Source organism: Pseudochaenichthys georgianus, chromosome 18, assembly GCF_902827115.2.
Source record: "Pseudochaenichthys georgianus chromosome 18, fPseGeo1.2, whole genome shotgun sequence".
In the NCBI taxonomy this organism is placed as follows: Eukaryota; Metazoa; Chordata; class Actinopteri; order Perciformes; family Channichthyidae; genus Pseudochaenichthys; species Pseudochaenichthys georgianus.
This window is the reverse complement of record NC_047520.1, coordinates 9,233,192-9,251,996: the sequence shown is the minus strand read 5'-3', so window position 1 is coordinate 9,251,996 and position 18,805 is coordinate 9,233,192. Positions and strand designations below refer to the sequence as shown.

Genomic DNA, 18,805 nt, shown 5'->3' with positions numbered 1-18,805 from the left:
TACAGTTAAATTAATAAGATTTGTTTTTCTCAAGTAAACACACTACAGAGCGCTTGAAGCCGAGGACAGAAAGGTGAAAAGGTAACAATAACTTAATAACATGTCCAAACAAGCGTCTAGGCAGTCTAAACAACATAAAGCCTCGACTAAAGCAAAGAAAACATTCCCGTAGCTTTCTCCCGCTTCTGTACGAAAGCCAGAACCATCTCCCGGCCTTGATCACAAACCCAGAAAAGCTCCGTGTCCCGTGGAAACACCTGCAGCCAGGTTTCAGCCGGCTCAGCACTTTGAGTCATTTTTAGCTTCTCTCCTTAGAGCTGCACACTCTCTGGCAGAACGAGGAGCGCGCCGCCATCTCCTCGGGGAAGATGAACGAGATCTGGCACCGCCGACACGACTTCTGGCTGCTGGCGGGAATCGTGATGTATCCTTGATGGCGGTTGCCCGAGCGATGACCCCGCTATGTTTATTTCCCTATAAGCCTGCCGAAGCCCAGCGTAATAAGTCAACAAGCAGGCCAGAGCTTGGTAAACAGCAAGCTGTGTGCTGGAAGCCACTGCAGTCGGTCATTTAGTTCATGTTGCTCCCTCTATTATGGTAATTAAGGCTGTGCAGCATTAATGTAAACGGTGTTTGCACCATTCTGCAAGATAATCATGAGGTCCATTTAGTCTGAAGTAACAGGGGAGAGGAAATGTGTGTATCAGAAGCTGCGTGAAACCTTTTTTGTACTAAAACAACTGCACATTTGTATTATTTTGGGCACAACATGTTATTTCTATAGGGTCAGATACCACTATTATACCTTTGTACATGCAAACAATGCATCCTTCATTCAAACAGCTAACAGTAGCTAGCAACTTCAAATGATTAGCCTCCCAAGTATATTTAGTGTCTAATTAACATTTAGTGCCACATTTGTTTGACCCATGCAAACATGGAAAAAGGACATTTTGTGGAAAGTTCTGGAGAGATTGATTAAAGTGTTGTAGTTAGCACGCAATTCTACGTAAAAGACTTACAAATGACGTAAAAAACAATTAAGAATAGTAAAAAAATCTCGTCTTTAAATGTTTTGTTATGTACGAATACAAAGAAGAAAATACAAATGTTAATCGATTAAGTCAGTAGGCATATTTTGTTACTTTGGACAGCGCTAAGCTAGGTATTTTCCCTTGCTATATGCTAGTGTTTATGCTAATGGCCGTGCTAAGCTTCTCTTAGCTCTATACTATAGGCACAGATTTATTTTCATCTAATTATGAATTCTAATATGGGTCACAGCTTTTCCAGTCTAAGGATAATAGCTACAAAATGTTTAGTTCTTAGCTTCCCTGTGATGTTACTTTTATGATGTTGGATACACTGTCTCCTACCCAAAAGTGTTACGTGACCCTTGACCCTGGTGTCAGTCACGGCTACGCCCGGTGGCAGGACATCCAGAACGACCCGCAGTTCGCCATCGTCAACGAGCCTTTCAAGTCGCAGGCGAATAAAGGCAACTTCCTGGAGATGAAGAACAAGTTCCTGGCTCGACGCTTCAAGGTGAGACGAGACCTAGCCCCAGCTTCATTTTTAGTTTAAAGGAGCTCTGTTTGAAACGCCTCCATTGTTGTGCTTTGTTTACTTCCATAATGTAGCGACATCACAACGTAACACTAGCGCTTTAATTGGCTAGCTCTTCAACACATTGTACATTATAGGTTAAGGGGGCGGGACATCTTTTAGCTGTTGACCAATCACAACAGAGCTGCCCAGCTAACCAATCAGAGCAGACTGGGCTCTGGTTTCAGACAGAGGGTGAAAAGAGGTGCTGCAGCACAGGCAGTATGAGAAAAATAAAGAGCTTTTTGAACATTAAAGCATGGAGACATGTCCCAGTAGAGACACTACATACAAATATGAAACCAGAACTTAACAGGGCACCTTTAAAACAAGCTCAAATTATTAAACGATTACGTCCATACAAAGCAGTTTGAAGCAAACCTACATGACATAACAGATTTCAATACCAGACAGGAACTATTTCAGTCACATTTCACAGTGTCTTCCATCACCTGACCGATGCCCCGACGCCCACATACTGGCTGACCGCAGCATTTCTGGAAGAGCCCTCATCCTGTTTTTGAGCCGCTCACATGTTTCAGATCCTGCCGCAACATCCTCATTTACTGTATCTCCGTCTCTTTCACATTCCCCGTTATCTCTTGCTAAATAATAGTAGTTTTCGTTGTAAATCTGTCATCATGATGGCATAAAAGAGCACTAAATAAAAACCGATTTCCTCTTAGAAGGTGTTAAGCCTTTAACCTTGTTGTGTAACACCTTTAAACACTTATTTTGATCATTTCATTATACAAAAATATACAGAAAAAATACATTAAATATATATAAAATCTGGTGTATTTAAAAACAGATATAGAAATAACTGAATAAATAAATATACATTTTTGTCTTTATATTTCCAAATGTATTCATTCTTTTATGTATTTCTCTCTGTAAACCATATTTATTATTTATTTCAACATGTATTTCGTCTCTCTCTCTTCTAAATATTTGTAGCTTTTTTTGTGTGCAATCCAGATAGCGCAAAAATAAAAATAGATATTTCCCATTAGTATGTTTTTAGCCTTTACCCTTCTTGTGCAACACATTTTCAGCAAATGACCTCTTTTTGTGCCGGACAAATCTGAATCACTGGTCGGAGCTTGATTTCAAAATACTAGAATTACTGTTTCCATGCCGACAAGGAAACACAGTGGATTAACAGCTCGGCCTTTCAAGGAATAGAGGATATTTAAAGGGGACCGATCAGGCAAAATGCACTTTTGTACGTCTTTTATACATGAATATGTGTCCCCGGTGTGTCAGGGAACTCATCAAGTGTCAGAAAACACAACCCTCTCTCTTTTCCTCCGTACCCAAATCTCTAAAAATGGGGCTGCAACGGAGCTGATTATTATTTGGATTTTCCTGACGTCAGAAAAGGGGTGCTCCGCCTATATGGGCAACTCTCCACCTATCAGGGGAATGATTGACCGCTCGAAAGCACTGGAGACGCTGTAGTACATTAGCCAGGCCTGTAAGTGGCGCTGTAGTCTGCCACAAAAGCAGAATCAGCTCTTGCAAAAACAGGGCTGGAAAAGAGCAAATAGAGCGAAATGAGGCATGGCTAAAATGCATGATCTGTTTGGTATTTTGAAAAAAAAAAATGTATATAGGCATGGCCCTACAATATATGTTTCAAATATAGCATGATAGGTCCACTTTAAGCAATAGCTCACGATAGGCCGTGGTATATGGTCATTATATCACAGCTAAGGGGCGTGGTTCGGCCCGACTTGAAGCGGAGGGTCGACAACCCCCTTAGCTGTAGTAACTAGTAACTACAATTCTACCCGTGATATACACTACAATAAATAAATGACATACAAATAATACAAATTAAGTACATTTTATGCAATACACAGATATATATTTTTGAGATATACCGAAATAAATAAAATAGATAATAATAATTTTATATTTTCATATTGATTATTTATTTTATTTATTTCTCTCTTTATTCCATATATTATATTTACTTATTTATTATTTTATGTCCTTTTTTTCACATTTCTTTTCTTATTCTTTATTTATAAAATAGATAAATATAATATTTTTATATTGATTTTTTCTTGTATTTATTTCTCTCTTTATTCCATATATTTATTATTTTATATATTTTAATTTTAAGTAGATAAAATGGGTGATTTGAGTCGAATTTGACACACAAAGAAACCCCATTTCCCTCATGATCTGCCCCCGTTGTCTTGCAGCTGTTGGAGCAGGCGCTGGTGATCGAGGAGCAGCTGCGGCGGGCGGCGTACCTGAACATGACGCAGGACCCCTCCCACCCCGCCATGGCGCTCAATGCCCGCTTCACAGAGGTGGAGTGCCTGGCCGAGTCCCACCAGCACCTCAGCAAGGAGTCGCTGGCAGGAAACAAGCCGGCCAACGCCGTGTTGCACAAAGGTCAGGAAGTTCCTTTTTTATATCTGTATGTAACCAAACACATATGGGCTGGGAGAGATTGGCTAACAAATCAAATCAAATCAAAATGTATTATAGCCCCAAATCACAAGAAATGCCTGAAAGGGCAAAGCAAACAAAAGCAAAGACAAAATACAACCGTCATAGCATAGAAATGATAAAAACATTATACAACATTATACCTCAACATTGGTATTGCCATCATGCCATGGGATAAAAGCATGTGACTGAAGTTAAGATAATTTCATATTCATAAAATAGATCAAGATATCTGACAAACTGTGGTGCAATCGTTATTCCTTCCTGCTTCGGTAAAGCCAAGCAGATAAACTTACACGCTGTTATGTGATAGCTCCAAACATTTCCTCACTGCCTCTCCGGCAAGTCTGTCCTTGTATATATCGTTCCTGTTGAAAGGATAACACGCTCAGTGCACTTCTGCTCTTGTGTACCTGCACGTTACGGCGCTTGTAAACCTATTTATCAAATGGATCAGTAGTTAATTCCATGTCGGGATGTGATGACAGAGTGACAGGATCATGACAGGAACAGAACCTTATGTGAAGGGAACATGTTCATTATACCTTTTTTAAGATGAGACATTTACAGTCAATCAATGTTTATTTATAATATGCCTGAACACATTTTATTGTACAAGAAAGAAACAGTCTTGAACAGGCATGTACACATCTATGGAGATGTAGAAGGGCCTTTTGTCTGTATCAAATAAAGTACCACATGATTAATAATAGTGTGCAAAACAAGCAGGAAGTAGGAGCTAAAAGGTGAGATTGTTGATCGGAGGTGTTTGTTTGTGTCCCAGCAGTGTTGAACCAGCTGGAGGAGCTGCTGAGTGACATGAAGGCCGACGTGACCCGCCTCCCCGCCTCGCTCTGCAGGGTCCCGCCCATCGCCGCCCGCCTGCAGATGTCCGAGAGGAGCATCCTCAGCCGGCTGGCCAGCAAGGGCACCGAGACACTCACCCACCCGGTCAGCAGCAGGCTACTAACACACACACACACACACACACACACACACACACACACACACACACACACACACACACACACACACACACACACGCACACACACACACACACACACACACACACACACACACACACACACACACACACACACACACACACACACACACACACACACACACACACACACACACACACACACACACACACACACACACACCCCCAGTCAGCAGCAGGCTACACACACACACACACACACACACACACACACCCCCAGTCAGCAGCAGGCTACACACACACACACACACACACACACACACACACACACACACACACACACACACACACACACACACACACACACACACACACACACACACACACACACACACACACACCCAGTCAGCAGCAGGCTACACACACACACACACACACACACACACACGCACACACGCACACACACACACACACACACACACACACACACACACACACACACACACACACACACACACAGTCAGCAGCAGGCTACACACACACACACACACACACACACACACACACACACACACACACACACACACACTGGGTGTTTCTCAATGTCGAGGACGCTTGCTTGGTAGCACATGTCATCCGAGTCACTTGCTTCAGTAGCGAGGCAAGAATCCTTCCTGGCATTCGGAAAACAAAGAGTGGAACAGGCGAGCAAGTGTGCAGGTGTGCGTCATATGAGAGGCCCCGCCTTACATTTTCCGCCACAGATTTGGGGAAATTGGTCCGTGCGCAAAGCATTGTGGGGATTTTAAGACCACGGAGTCTACCCATGTGCAGCCTAGACATTTCTCCAAACGAAGTAAGCCGGGCTCGGTAGAATTCCAAGTATGCTGGACATTGGAACAGTCCTTCGGCGGCACTCGATGACGTAGTATGCTTGAAATAGTGGCTCTGGAGCAGCTTTACTCGACATTGAGAAACACCCACACACACACACACACACACACACACACACACACACACACACACACACACACACACACACACACACCACACACACACACACACACACACACACACACACTTTATAGGGATGGACTTCTTATTAAGTTTAAATATGAGTATTTCTTTAATGACTGCTCTTAACCACACCCAGTAAAAACCTCAGCCACACTCACACGTTAAAACCTGCCTTCATTCAGTGGGAACAATCCAAATGGAGGCCGGCCAATGAAAACACAGAGAGCCCACCTGTGGACCTCAACGTGTTGAGTCAGCAGATTTACGTGTCGGCTTCCATCATCTAAAAGTGCTTTGTCTTATTTATCTTATATCCTCTGTTTATGTAAATCACATCCTCTCTTCCTCTGTGCAGCCCATTCCCCCGGGACCCTACGCAACCCCTCACAACTACGGAGCCCCCTTCACCCCCGCCCCCCCGAGCGCCCTCCTCATGGGAGGGGCCAACTACAGTCAGATGTCGCCCGGATCCTTCATATCAGGTACGTTTTTAAAGCTCCATTCACATCCCATTTTTTCTCCATCTCAAACGTTGAGAATGACTTTCCACTTTGACCTTGTTTTCCTGTGTTTTCCGAAGTGACTATTGAGTGCAATCTTTTTTTAAATCGGTCCTTTATTGAGCAAGAGTGCTGTCAAGACGGCAGTAATTTATGCCTATTGGGGCCATTGTGCATCATACATTTTTTTTTACTTTTTCCAGTGTTCTTGCTGTTGACAGGGTCATATAGTTAATGTGGACGTCCATTGCCAGTGTAGCGTCTCGCAATAGGTTGAATTTGCAGCCCTCTTGCTCAATACTGGACCAATTTCAAACCCTTTGTCCCAGTTAGACTCAAAACATGGGAAAATACAGTCCAGGTTAAAACAAGAAAAAAACAGAATAGTAAGGATCTCAAAGTTGGTCAAACTATCAAATATGTGGCAGGTGTGTGGCGCAGTGGGTTGTGCCTTGGTGTTCGGATCAGGGGGTCCCAGGTTCAAACCCCACTGCAGTCAGCATGTCGTTGTGTCCCTGAGACCCTTCACCCCAAATTGCTCCTGTGGGGATTGTCCACAGTATCGAGTATGTAAGTCGCTTTGGATGAAAGCGTCTAACAAGTGACATGTAATGTAATGTAATGTAATGTAATGTAAGACCGAATTGCAGGTAGATATATTTGAAACAATGGCATATAAAACCTAGATTGTATTTGTAATTCTATATAAAGGTGCAGCATTTTGGGTTTGATATCTCTGTCGGTGTGTGGAAAAGTGTTGAAATTGCTTAAGGGGTCGGTTAAGAGAGAGTTGAAGTCTGCACATGCAGGTGCTCTGTGTGTGGGTGTGAGAGCGAGAGGGGTGGACCTGTCCCAGTCAATCAAAACAATAATTATAGTATTCAATATAATTCACACAAGAATAACTGTGCTTTTGATCTGTCTGCAGTTTAAACCTGATGCTTATGCTTCCTTGCGGAGGTAAATAATGGCCTTTTCACATTTGGTGATAGAAGGTCATTATGGGAAGATTTGGACAGGAAACGACTTCCACCAATTTCACACATAAGATAGTGTTACCTCGTAGTTAAGAGTACATTTCAGCCTCTGTAACTGAAATGACCTCTGTGGCTCGAGAGGAGGAAATAACCCCTCTGATGTCATAGTGATGTCATCAGGGTGCTCTCTGCTTGGGCTCGGAGATAACTGGTTAATAACGTAAAGCCTGCGTTACAAAGTAGGAACATGGAGTTGGACAGATGGAGGTGAGGAGGGTCGGACAAAAGCCTCGGTTGCATTATGGGAAATGTAGGATCTAGTGTCTCTCGAGCTTGAACCACACTAAGTACCGAAAGACAGGAATATGTTTGGCCTGTGCTGCTTTGATTTGTTTGTGTTGCTTTGTTTGCAGGTCTCACCATTTTGTGAAAGTGAAATAATAAATAAGTTTAGTGCTGCTTGAATTTCACTTTGTATTAAAGAGAAAGCACTCAGCAGGGAGGTCTGCACACACATTTTTTCCGAACAAAGGACACAGTTGCTGAGGAATTCCTCAATTTGTTTGACTCTCCAGCAGACTCAGTAATCTGTGTGAGAAAACACAAGCCGCTCCAGCTCAGTAATCACAGTTGTTTCAGTCTCTCGATGATGGGCGGTTCACAATGTGTCTTCTATTTAAAGATCTCATCTGAGGAATTGCATCTTTATATGGTTATGTTGTTGTGGAAAAACATTCAGAATCAAAATGACTTCTTCTGGGAATTTCAGGAAAATTCCTGCGAGCAAACGTGTTGCGATGGAGCGCTGTAGAACTCCTAGATTTCAGTCTAATCCTCTAATATGTGAGGAATAAGCACTACCTGATGGATTCTAAAGCGAGGCTGCTTTAAGCACTTTGAGTCGACACTTTATCTCCCCGCGCAGCTTAGGTTGCGAAAGCTGCCACAAAGGGGTCCATATGGGAAAAACACATCTGCAGCTTCTGATGTGGCCGCCAGATAGACACCTGAAATAGACATTACCCAAATCAAACAGGAACGTGCTGACTGCTACAGTATATTAAGGCATTTTCATCTCTTAACATGTCCCACCTCAAAAAGCTCCAGACTCAGCAGTAACGACACATTGTGCAACAGTGAAACACGCAGTCTGGCTCGCTATCAAACCTGTCTGTGTTTGCTTCGCCGTGTTTATTTTTTTCCCTTCATTGTGGCTCTGAGTAGTTATTGTGTAGAAAAGAAAGAATTCGTTCTGTCTTGTCCAACTCTCCTCTCCTCTCCTCGCCTGCTGTGTGTCAAAGGAAGCCTGTGAATGTATTTCCTCATAATGAGCTTGGTAACGGCATATGCTCGCCAGGCGGCTGCATGTGTGTTCGTGTTCGGAGATGTTTAGATTGCGGCGATGAGGCAAAGATAACTGGTAAAACCCGATATTCCCCAATAGCTTTGGCCTAAAGAAACCACAACACCCAGCGCTCTCTGCCTCTCACTCAGAGGAACCTTGATTTATGTAATTGTAGACCGAGACATCTGTCAAAGGCATTGCATTTTAGAGAGCCAGGGCCTATCTCTGAAAATGTCATTATGCTCCGTGTCTGGCCGTGCCAAGAAAACATTTCGGACTTTGTACCGAGGTATTTTGAGAGGGACAGAAACCGCAGAAGGCATTTGGTTGTGTAAACGTCGTGTTGTGACTCGTGGAGCGGCGGGAGGGCTGGGCCCCGGCGCTGGATGTTCAGAAATAGTCCCGCGCAAGAGTTTGGCTTTGTGGGGGCCGCGCAGTGCAGTTTGAACACCCTGAACTCTGGCAGGGCACAAGCACGCACATGAGACTACATGTATGGTTCTGATTGGGGTCGCGCTGGTTCCTGACCTCAGCTGGGGAGGAAAGAAAGTGAGCCAGAGAGTTAAAACAACACAATTCTCTGATTCTGCGACCTCCAAGCTTCCCTCCGTTAATAGCCGTCTCCTGAGAGAAGCTCCCTCGCTTGAGTACACAAAACATATCCAGAAATATGCATGTCTGCCATGGCAGGACTTTAGCTGCACCCTGTGAACTACACAAAGGTAATGATGCACCAAATGCTCCATGTGCTTTCTCACACGATATATCTTGAACTGCATTGTTTGGAACACTTGTTTCAGGAGGAAGCCTCTCATCAAAGGAGTCCCACATACTAGGCATCTTTTTTTAGGGGGCGTAGAAATTAGGGCCCTTCAAGTGGAGCACCCGCCCTGCTGAAGTGTCCTTGAGCAGGACAGTGACACCCCCTGCCAGACTAAAAGAGAATTCCCTACGGGGACGAGTAAAGTGTGACATTTTCCTGCTCCCCCCTTCTCCGAGTCTCCACTACAGTCTGCCGCTTGTCTGCCCCCACAGAAGCCGCTGCTGGGGCCGCCGGGGGAGCTGCGTGCCAGAAGACCAAGGAGCACGACGTGGGGCAGCGGCAGCGCGTGGTGGACCTCTGGAAGGACGGCAAGTCGGAGGGGGCCATCGGGCAGGAGCTGAGGATGCCCAAGTCCACCGTGCACAGCATCATCGTCAAATACCGCCTCAGCAACACGGTGGAGAACCTGCCGCGCAACGGGCGACCAAAGAAACCCTGATTGGGGGAGGGGCTAGTTGGAAATCTGGATGGAAAATCCAGGAATGTAACAAAAATTGTGGAATAAAATGGCTGAATGCATGAAGGGGAAGTCCAATGAGGACCCAAGGACAGAGCACTTTGACACTGCTGGAATGTGAGGAATAAAAAAGGGAGAGGTAAAGCTCACTGGATAAAAAAAAAGACATGGCGGCGCTTGAAAGAAAACAAGCAATCAAGTGCAGAGAGACGGCCAGAATAAGGAGGGAGAGGTGAGGAGCTGGCGCTGAGATCAAGCGCTAATGATGCGTGGGGGGGGGGGGGAGGCAGAGACAGAAAAAAGAGAGACGACCTGTCTGGAACACACAAAGCTTGGAGACAAGGCGCTACTGAAAAAACCTCTGAAGGGAGAGACTGAAAAACAGACGGTATGTTAATGCGATCACAGGTTTTCAGGAAAATGCAGCAAAATGAGGATTTTCTTTTTTCTACAGCCGCTCAGACAGATTTCTTTTTCTGTTCCCCCTCTGTGCCGAAAAAAGATTTCCCCCCGGATCAATTCTTCATCCGCCGGCTGACTGAACAAGCCCGTCCCCTCGCTCTGACCCTGTACTCCCTCATTCCTCCGCAGCCCCCAACTCCCCCGCCTCGCTTTCTCAGTCTCACACATACAGTATATATAGCTATACACCGTGGACCTCACACACAACCTACAAAACCTGCAGAACAAACTGAATTTCTCTGCTTAGCACGGGCAGATGACATCGAAACTCAAAATAGAAAGGGATGATCTTTAAAGGAAAGATGGAAAAAGGAGATTCTTTGAAGTATAAAACACTTATTTCCTTGGACTCTTTGCCCCAGCATTCCTGAGTCCAACCGTAGATATAAAAATAATTGCCTTTGTCCAACAGTTAGTAGCAGCTGACAAAATGTACTGTATTACAAAGCATATTTACTATTGCACCTTTTTTTGTGGGGGGGGGGGGTCACTTAAAGGGGAATATCACTCCACTACGCTCACATTTCCTGTTTTCAAGCCGAGCAGATATCAGTATTTACGAGCCGCTCTTCCTCAAAGTTAAAGAGTGCAATCTGTCATCGGAAAGGCAAAGGGAGACTCACTTTGAAACCTTTTTTTTTTTGTTCCTCGAGCTTCTTTATTGTGACAGCGTGATGGATTCCACGCTGGAAAATGTCCCCTGAACCCGAGAAAATAAAACACTCTGGACTGTATCATCGTTTTTCCACCTCGGAGTGTGTGCAGCAGAGCTTTACATCCCAGACTCCTCTGCCTCTTGTCTGCAAGGCGGAGATGTGAAAGATCAGTTTCACAGTCCACACTTTTCTACGACCTATGAGTATTTTTAAGCTAAGATTGAGTGGTATTTCCGTTTTCATCTGAAAGGGCATAAAGACCAGAGACGTGTGGCAGTAGTGCGGCCTGCAATGAAGACTTGACTGTGTGTGTGGAGGTTGCTGAGTGTGCGAATGTGGTTTTTTTTATACATGTGAGTATGTGCATGTTAGCACTGGCATTTAAAATCTAAAATAGATATTATTTAAAATGTTCAATATTGGTGCTAATAAACCTATATAAGCTATTAAAACTGTTATCATGTCTTTGTTACAAAATAAGCTAAACTTCACACACTTTATTTTGTTTTTACACAACCGTTCAATACTTGCTTGAGCACTGTATAATGATACCGTCTAAAATGTGCAAATTAAAGCTTATAATAAACGTACAATAAATCAAATGAGCATGTGTAAAGGGGATAGACTCACTCATAAGGATAAAGCCAATGAGAAATATCACTCCGAAGTTTCTCACGGCTTTTCAGGACACTTTAGCGTCTTTCAGCTCCGTGTTTTGGTTTTACCGCATTTACACTTTTTGCTTCAGTATCAAGGCTCTCATCAACATTGTTAACTAGCGGAAGGAAGCTGTTTTATAAACCCATTGTGCGCTACTAAACCAAACCATGTTAGCGACTCGCTTGTGAGCAAAGTGTAGCATTTAGCAGCTAAAGAGCAGCATCATTCCTTCAGGAGTTGGTGGAGACCAAAACGGAGCCAAAAGGAGAGATTAATGCACTTAAAGATCCCCTATTATATATATATTATAGGTCCCAGATATATACAAAACATGTCTCTTGGTTGAACTACCAAACAGATCATTGTAGCTTGCCATAAACCCCTCTGTTTCAGCCCTGTTTCACAAGTGATGATTCTGTGTCTGTAGCTTTAAATGCTAAAGAGCTGCTGCTGGCCACGCCCCTCTGCGAGATGATTGGTTTAAAAAAAGAACGAGAATGGTGCTCTCGGAGGAAATTCAGGTGATAAGGTGGGCGGGTGTTACCTTGGTTCGTGATTGGCTAATGGTTGCACAACTCTAAAAAACATTGTGAAATCACGAAGTGGCCAAAATCTGATCTGCTCATTTCCATTTTTATACAAATGGATCGGGATAAAAGAGAGAGAATCTTTTATCCGGAAACTTTCCCAATCTCTTTACACAAAGGAGACACATAATTATGTTTAAAAGTAAAAAAGTGGATTTTGCACAACAGGTGACCTTTGAACTCAGTTGGTTGAGAGAAACAAAACTCCAAATGAAACATTATATCACTCCATGTCTATAGCCCTTTTTAAATAGGGGAATATACCAATGTGTTGCTGCTCTCAATTGCTCAAAAATCTCAATTAAGACACATTCTCTGGAAATATCTGATCATAGATTAGTAGCCAAGACTAAAAGTCTGACCCACTTTGATTTCTTACCAGTTTTTGATACTTTCAGGTCTTGAGCCCAGCCTTGAAAGAAAGCAGAGACACAGATGCAAATTCGTTTTTACAGTTATAACCTTGATTTACCTTCAAACTCTTGCAACACATGAATTTACGCAACTCTTTCAAGTCTCTCTGTTGGACCAACTCTCAAATCAAACAGTTGCTCTTTAGTTCCCAAACACTTGACGGTTCAGATGCAGACAGTTGTTCCTGATGAAAGCTTTTGGCACAGACACGCTCATGCAAATGCTTTTCGGTAAGCATTTCCTGCCAAGATGGCAGCGTTCCCTTCTATAAGATAGTAGACGGGACCTGCAGGGAGAGACATTACGGCCAGGAATGTTTTTTATTGCCTTTCTGGACTTGAGATGCTCCATCCAGTCAAGAGCCAGAGTTTTAGCAGAATAATGGTTTAAGTTTTAGGAATTCTTAGAGTCCAGATGTGGTCTGTTTAATTTATCATATTTGTCTTTACTGTAACTGCAAATATCACTGCCAACATAACTTCGAAAGTGTTTCTCGGTCTAACACTGACCTGCGCTTGGATGGACAGAGTGAAGTGTTGCTTAGTGAGTTCAGAGGGAATCTGTTATCTGTTGGAAAACAAGTGTCTCATTTAAATCCAATTCCTGTTTTATCTTCACGTTTTCTTTGGCCTTATATGCCTTTTTTTCGTAGAGCCAAGATTATTTTGTGAAGCCAATAAGCATTCTTTGAGCTACTCTGTGAGAAATGCCTTCAGAACAGAAACGGGTTTATTTGTTTTCAGTGCAGCCAAACACACTCATGTTTCAATAAAGAATCCGTCCATTATAAAAACTGATTCTCTTTCCAAAACACGCAAAAGATTTGAATCAAGGACGGACTACGCAAATAACAGTGACAACCGGTATTTCATTTAGAGAGGAACTAATTACGACATCGACGAAGGACTTGAAAAATATATCCGCCTATTACGTTTTTTTTTATGAATGTATGACGAAAACATTTCCGATTTATCCTCTTTTTGGAAAAACGACGACCTTAAGACGTACAAACCGGAACATTTTAGCGGGAAAATATACAGTTCAGCGCTCTCTAGTGGACAACGTATGTAATCGCATCTTTGGCATTTCTCTACTGTCCTTTGTCTTCTCCCCATCCTGAGCTGATTTCCCCGTGTAATCAACTCCGTCTTCTGTTTTTGGATATTTGTTTTCGCCCTGCACCCGTAATTCCTCCTGCTCTTTCACCCGGTCTTTACCTCCATTTGTTTTGCTTCTCATCAGATTTAATCTCCTCTCACACACACACACTTTCTCTCTATCCCTTCCGTTGGCCTCCACTGGCAAAATGCCACAAGTTTTCCCATGAGTCCCCCCCCTCTTGTTGAAGAGACACACACAGTCACAGCCTTCAGCTCAATACGCTCTTTATCGCATCTTTGATCAGCACGGGGGTATTATGACAGTTTGTCTTCCCCGTGGCGCGATTGAGAGAAGTGCGCTGTTGGTCTATTCCTGGCTTTGTTTTGAATGGAGCGCTAAACTTGCCGTTCCACCCCCCGAGCAAATTCATGATACACACACACACACACACACACACACACACACACACACACACACACACACACACACACACATCCCTCAGCAGACGTGTAGAAAAAAGATATCTGTCATGCATGTGTGCGTTTGTGTGTCCGTGACCTCATGTGCCTGTGTGTGTGTGTGTGTGTGTGTGTGTGTGTGTGTGTGTGTGTGTGTGTGTGTGTGTGTGTGTGTGTGTGTGTGTGTGTGTGTGTGTGTGTGTGTGTGTGTGTGTGTGTGTGTGTGTGTGTGTGTGTGTGTGTGTGTGTGTGTGTGTGTGTGTGTGTGTGTGTGTGTGTGTGTGTGTGTTAACTCATTGCCAGCCTCACTTTCTCCAGGTTATGCACTTCTGGGGTTTTATCATTATTGTTGTATGATATATTGATGTACTGTATTATGCAAGTTTGCTCATTAAAAAGGTTATCAGAGTATTATCACGCAAGCCTAAATACAGTTTCTCTTTCAGCAAGTCAGTGTGATACCTTGGTTGCATTATTATAAATAAACAGGATGATTGACAGTTCACCCTCTCAGATATTTATAGAAACTATAACCTAAACGTACTGGAGCACCTTCAAAGGGGCCCGTTTTTCCTCTACTGGGACGTGTCTCCGTGCTTTAATGTTCAAAAAGATCTTTATTTTTCTCACACTGCCTGTGCTGCAGAACCTCTTTTCACCCTCTGTCTGAAACCAGAGCCCAGTCTGCTCTGATTGGTTAGCAGGTCGTCTCTGTTGATTGGTCAACTGCTTAGATATGTCCCGTCCCTTAGCCTGTCACTTACAATGTGTTGTAGCGCTAGCACAAGTGAGACAAGTGTGAAACTCTCTGTCAGGGACTTTGGGATTTTAGCTTGTGCAGACCATTTACATGCAGCAACACCTATATAACAAGCTAAAGGAAATAAAGCACAATTGGGCTTTTTTAAACCTTGACACACCATTGGAAACAATCCTGCTATCTGCTTGGATTACTTGGTATAATTAAGAGCATCCCATACTAGTAGTAAGTGTTAATAGTACATACCCAAATGCCCAGACGTGAAACCTACTGGACATTCATCATTCTCAAAAGAGATTTTCGGCCTTTGGTTCGTGAATTCCCAAAAGATGTTCAATAGCCGTTCTGAAACACTTTCTAAATGTGTGTATTACTTGCAAATGCGTGATCCTGTGTGAGTACGAACAATGATTCATAGAGAATCTGCCAGATAAAGACGAATTCATGTTGAACTGACTCAGATTATCTCTCTCTCCCTGCAGTGTTGAACGGGCCCCCCATGTCTGTAAAGAAGGAGCGTGAAGCGGAGCTGCTAGTAAACCGCCGGGAGCAACGCAGCGGAGAGGTCATCTGTATCGACGACTAGACTACACACACACACACACACACACACACACACACACACACACACACACACACACACACACACACACACACACACACACACACACACACACACACACACACACTCGGAAACCCATCTGCTGCAAACATATCTACAAGGAAGTTTTTGCGCTAACACATCCAGTATTAAAACGTATTGACAGATCTTCTAAAACTTTCCCTGACAAGCTACACTACACACACTCATGCACATGTGCACTTAATGTCCACACACACACACACACACACACACACACACACACACACACACACACACACACACACACACACACACACACACACACACACACACACACACACACACACACACACACACACACACACACACACACACACACACACACACACACACACACACACACACACACACACACACACACACACACACACACAGAGAGAGAGCTGCAGTACATACACTCCAATATCGTCTCTTAACTTCTTGTGACCTTTTCTCGTCTGCCTCAAACCATTATACTCCTCATAAGCGGGGCCTCTTCACACAGGCTTCCTCCTCCTCCTCCTCCTCCTCCTCCTCCTCCTCCTCCTCCTCCTCCTCCTCCTCCTCCTCCTCCTCCTCTTGGGATGCTTCTAACCTCATCTACACACACACACACACACACACACACACACACACACACACACACACACACACACACACACACACACACACACACACACACACACACACACACACACACACAACGCTCAACCCACCTCAACCCTAGAAACCTTTTAGATCTCTCAATAGACCATGTAACCTTCCTCCTCCTCCTCCTCCTCCTCCTCCTCCTCCTCCTCCTCCTCCTCCTCCTCCTCCTCCTCCTCCTCCCCTCTACAGGAAGCTGCATGTGAAACTAAGATCATTTCAAACTCCTCCCCTGAAGCATGTTTTAATCACAATAAAGCTGTCTTGTGGAAAGGGAAAAAAAATGGTGTCAAGCTGTGCCTACAGTTGTTTTAATACTGTTTCTAATTCTCCCAGTTTCTCAGTCTGAGCAGCTCCAAGCACCGCTTTTTTATTTCTTTTAGTGATAAATACATGTTCAGATACAAACACACGCAGCAAGGTGATATGATAATTATATTCAGGACTCGTTAGACCACATTAGGTATTTGCCGCCGCTTCCCTGGTTCTAGTTATGTAAGGAGCTTTGAGGTATTTTGGGGGTTCGCTACAGTGCTATTTTTTTTGGGGAAACCTCCAATGAATGTTTATAACCTTTTCATAAAGCAAGTCAGTGTTATTAAACCTGTTGATCACCCTGAACACTCCTCTTTAACTCCCCCAGGTTTCTATTTCTTTCTACAAAATTCTGTGATATACTTTGCATATTTAAGCAGCTCATTCGTGTTCTCTTGTGTTTTTACTCTCATGATTATGACTATTGTCGTTTTGTGTTCTCGTTGTTGCTTTTCGAGAAAGAGCTTCTACCAAAAGATGCATTTTTTTGTAACGGGAAAAAAACGATTCAGTATGCGCAACACACAAACGCACCTTTTTTGCAATGTTTTGTCCTCTGATTACAAGAGAACGCAAACGAAGAAGTTGAGCTAACTTCAGAGGTAGATATGTTGCAAGAAAACTTGTTTTTATCAATTGTTTTTTAGATTTGGGGCTTGCAAATGACATATAGAAAATAGGCCATATGTTACCCTTAATGCCTCTTTGAGCAGAAAGATAATGTATACTATGTAACCCAAGTAAGAATACACGGTTATTATTACAAGGCTTGAAACTCATTTTATATAAAGCATCATTAAAAATCGCCTTAATAAACATAGCTGAACAAATGTAAAATCATTCAACTGAATTTAGAACCTGATGTCAACCTGTAAATCCAAGTCTGCTTTAAGTTAAAAACAAACGATAGCTACTGTAGGGGTTAATTTATCTCATAAATCCCAGACATTTTACACTTATCGTCCCAGGAAGTAGTCTCAGACCATTTTATGAGTTATGTTACATACAAATGTTTTTGCAACTCCTGAACTAAAATGTTTAAAGCACTTACATTTTTTTTTTCACTTTTACTTTGCCCTCTCTCCAGATTTTGTGTTCATTTCTGGGTATCTTGTGTTACTGTGTATGTAGTGGTGCCACTCAAATGGCAGTGAAACCTGTCAATGATGACGCATCACCTTTTTTTCCTTTCTTTTATTTTCTGTTTGTAATAAAACTGAATGAAACGATAAAAAGCACTGTGTGGTTTTTTCTTTTAAATAGTGAATACATACTGACTGAATTGACTACAGAGTATACTGTAGGCTATTTTTTCCATTAGATATTTGAAGCGCATTTTGCAGATCACATACTTTTATATACATATGTGTTGAATACTCTTTTAATGTAGTGGAGTATTACACTGATTTCTGTATTTTAAATTTTAAATAAAATCCAGTAGGCCACCCCCTCTAGCCTCAGTTGTGTGTTGTGCTAATGAGCCAATGTAGCTCAAAGCTAAGTGTGAAAATGGTAAGAATTACACCTGCTAAACTTTAGAAAGTTAGCAGAAGTAGAAAGTAATTAAGTACATTTACTCAAACTGTACTGTACTTAACTACAGTGAGATTTTTAATGCAGGATTTTTTATGTATTGGTTCTGAAATACTTCCACTACTGCATGTTAGCAGTATCATTTCCATTAAAAGGTAGGAAGGTAGCATGCTGAGCTATTGCTAATTAGCATTTAGCTGAATCCCTCAGTCCCGGTCAGGACAGCAATGTAACCAAATCAAACAAACCCACACGGATGCCTGCAGGTGCATTATGGTTGGAGCTAAGACGCTAGCTAAATGCTAATATTCTTCTTGCGGATACTCCAGGGTTTACTCTTTTTTATTTTATTTTACATTCAGTGATGTATTGGTGAGGACTTTTGTGCAGTTTGAGTCTGAGAACCTGGGGAGAAAGAGGCTGGGTTGACGGGTTATATTTCCTATTGTACTTCG

At 42.9% G+C, this 18,805-nt stretch overlaps 1 protein-coding gene across 4 annotated transcripts in view; it reads left to right on the top strand.

Moving 5' to 3' along the window:
* Nucleotides 1-16,112, top strand: part of chd3 (chromodomain helicase DNA binding protein 3) — a 41,062-nt gene extending 24,950 nt beyond the window's left edge. For 2 of the 4 annotated variants that reach the window (XM_034105715.2, XM_034105713.2), the window contains exons 35-40: nucleotides 316-424; nucleotides 1,413-1,545; nucleotides 3,819-4,014; nucleotides 4,856-5,022; nucleotides 6,388-6,514; nucleotides 9,890-11,806. In XM_034105715.2, coding sequence (XP_033961606.1) covers nucleotides 316-424; nucleotides 1,413-1,545; nucleotides 3,819-4,014; nucleotides 4,856-5,022; nucleotides 6,388-6,514; nucleotides 9,890-10,116 — 959 coding nt within the window. In that variant the 3' untranslated portion in view covers nucleotides 10,117-11,806. Of the gene's footprint in view, nucleotides 1-315; nucleotides 425-1,412; nucleotides 1,546-3,818; nucleotides 4,015-4,855; nucleotides 5,023-6,387; nucleotides 6,515-9,889; nucleotides 11,807-15,714 lie in introns of those variants that run through there. The other 2 variants (XM_034105716.2, XM_034105714.2) reach the window with 2 other exon arrangements.
* The last annotated feature ends 2,693 nt before the right edge of the window (nucleotides 16,113-18,805 follow it).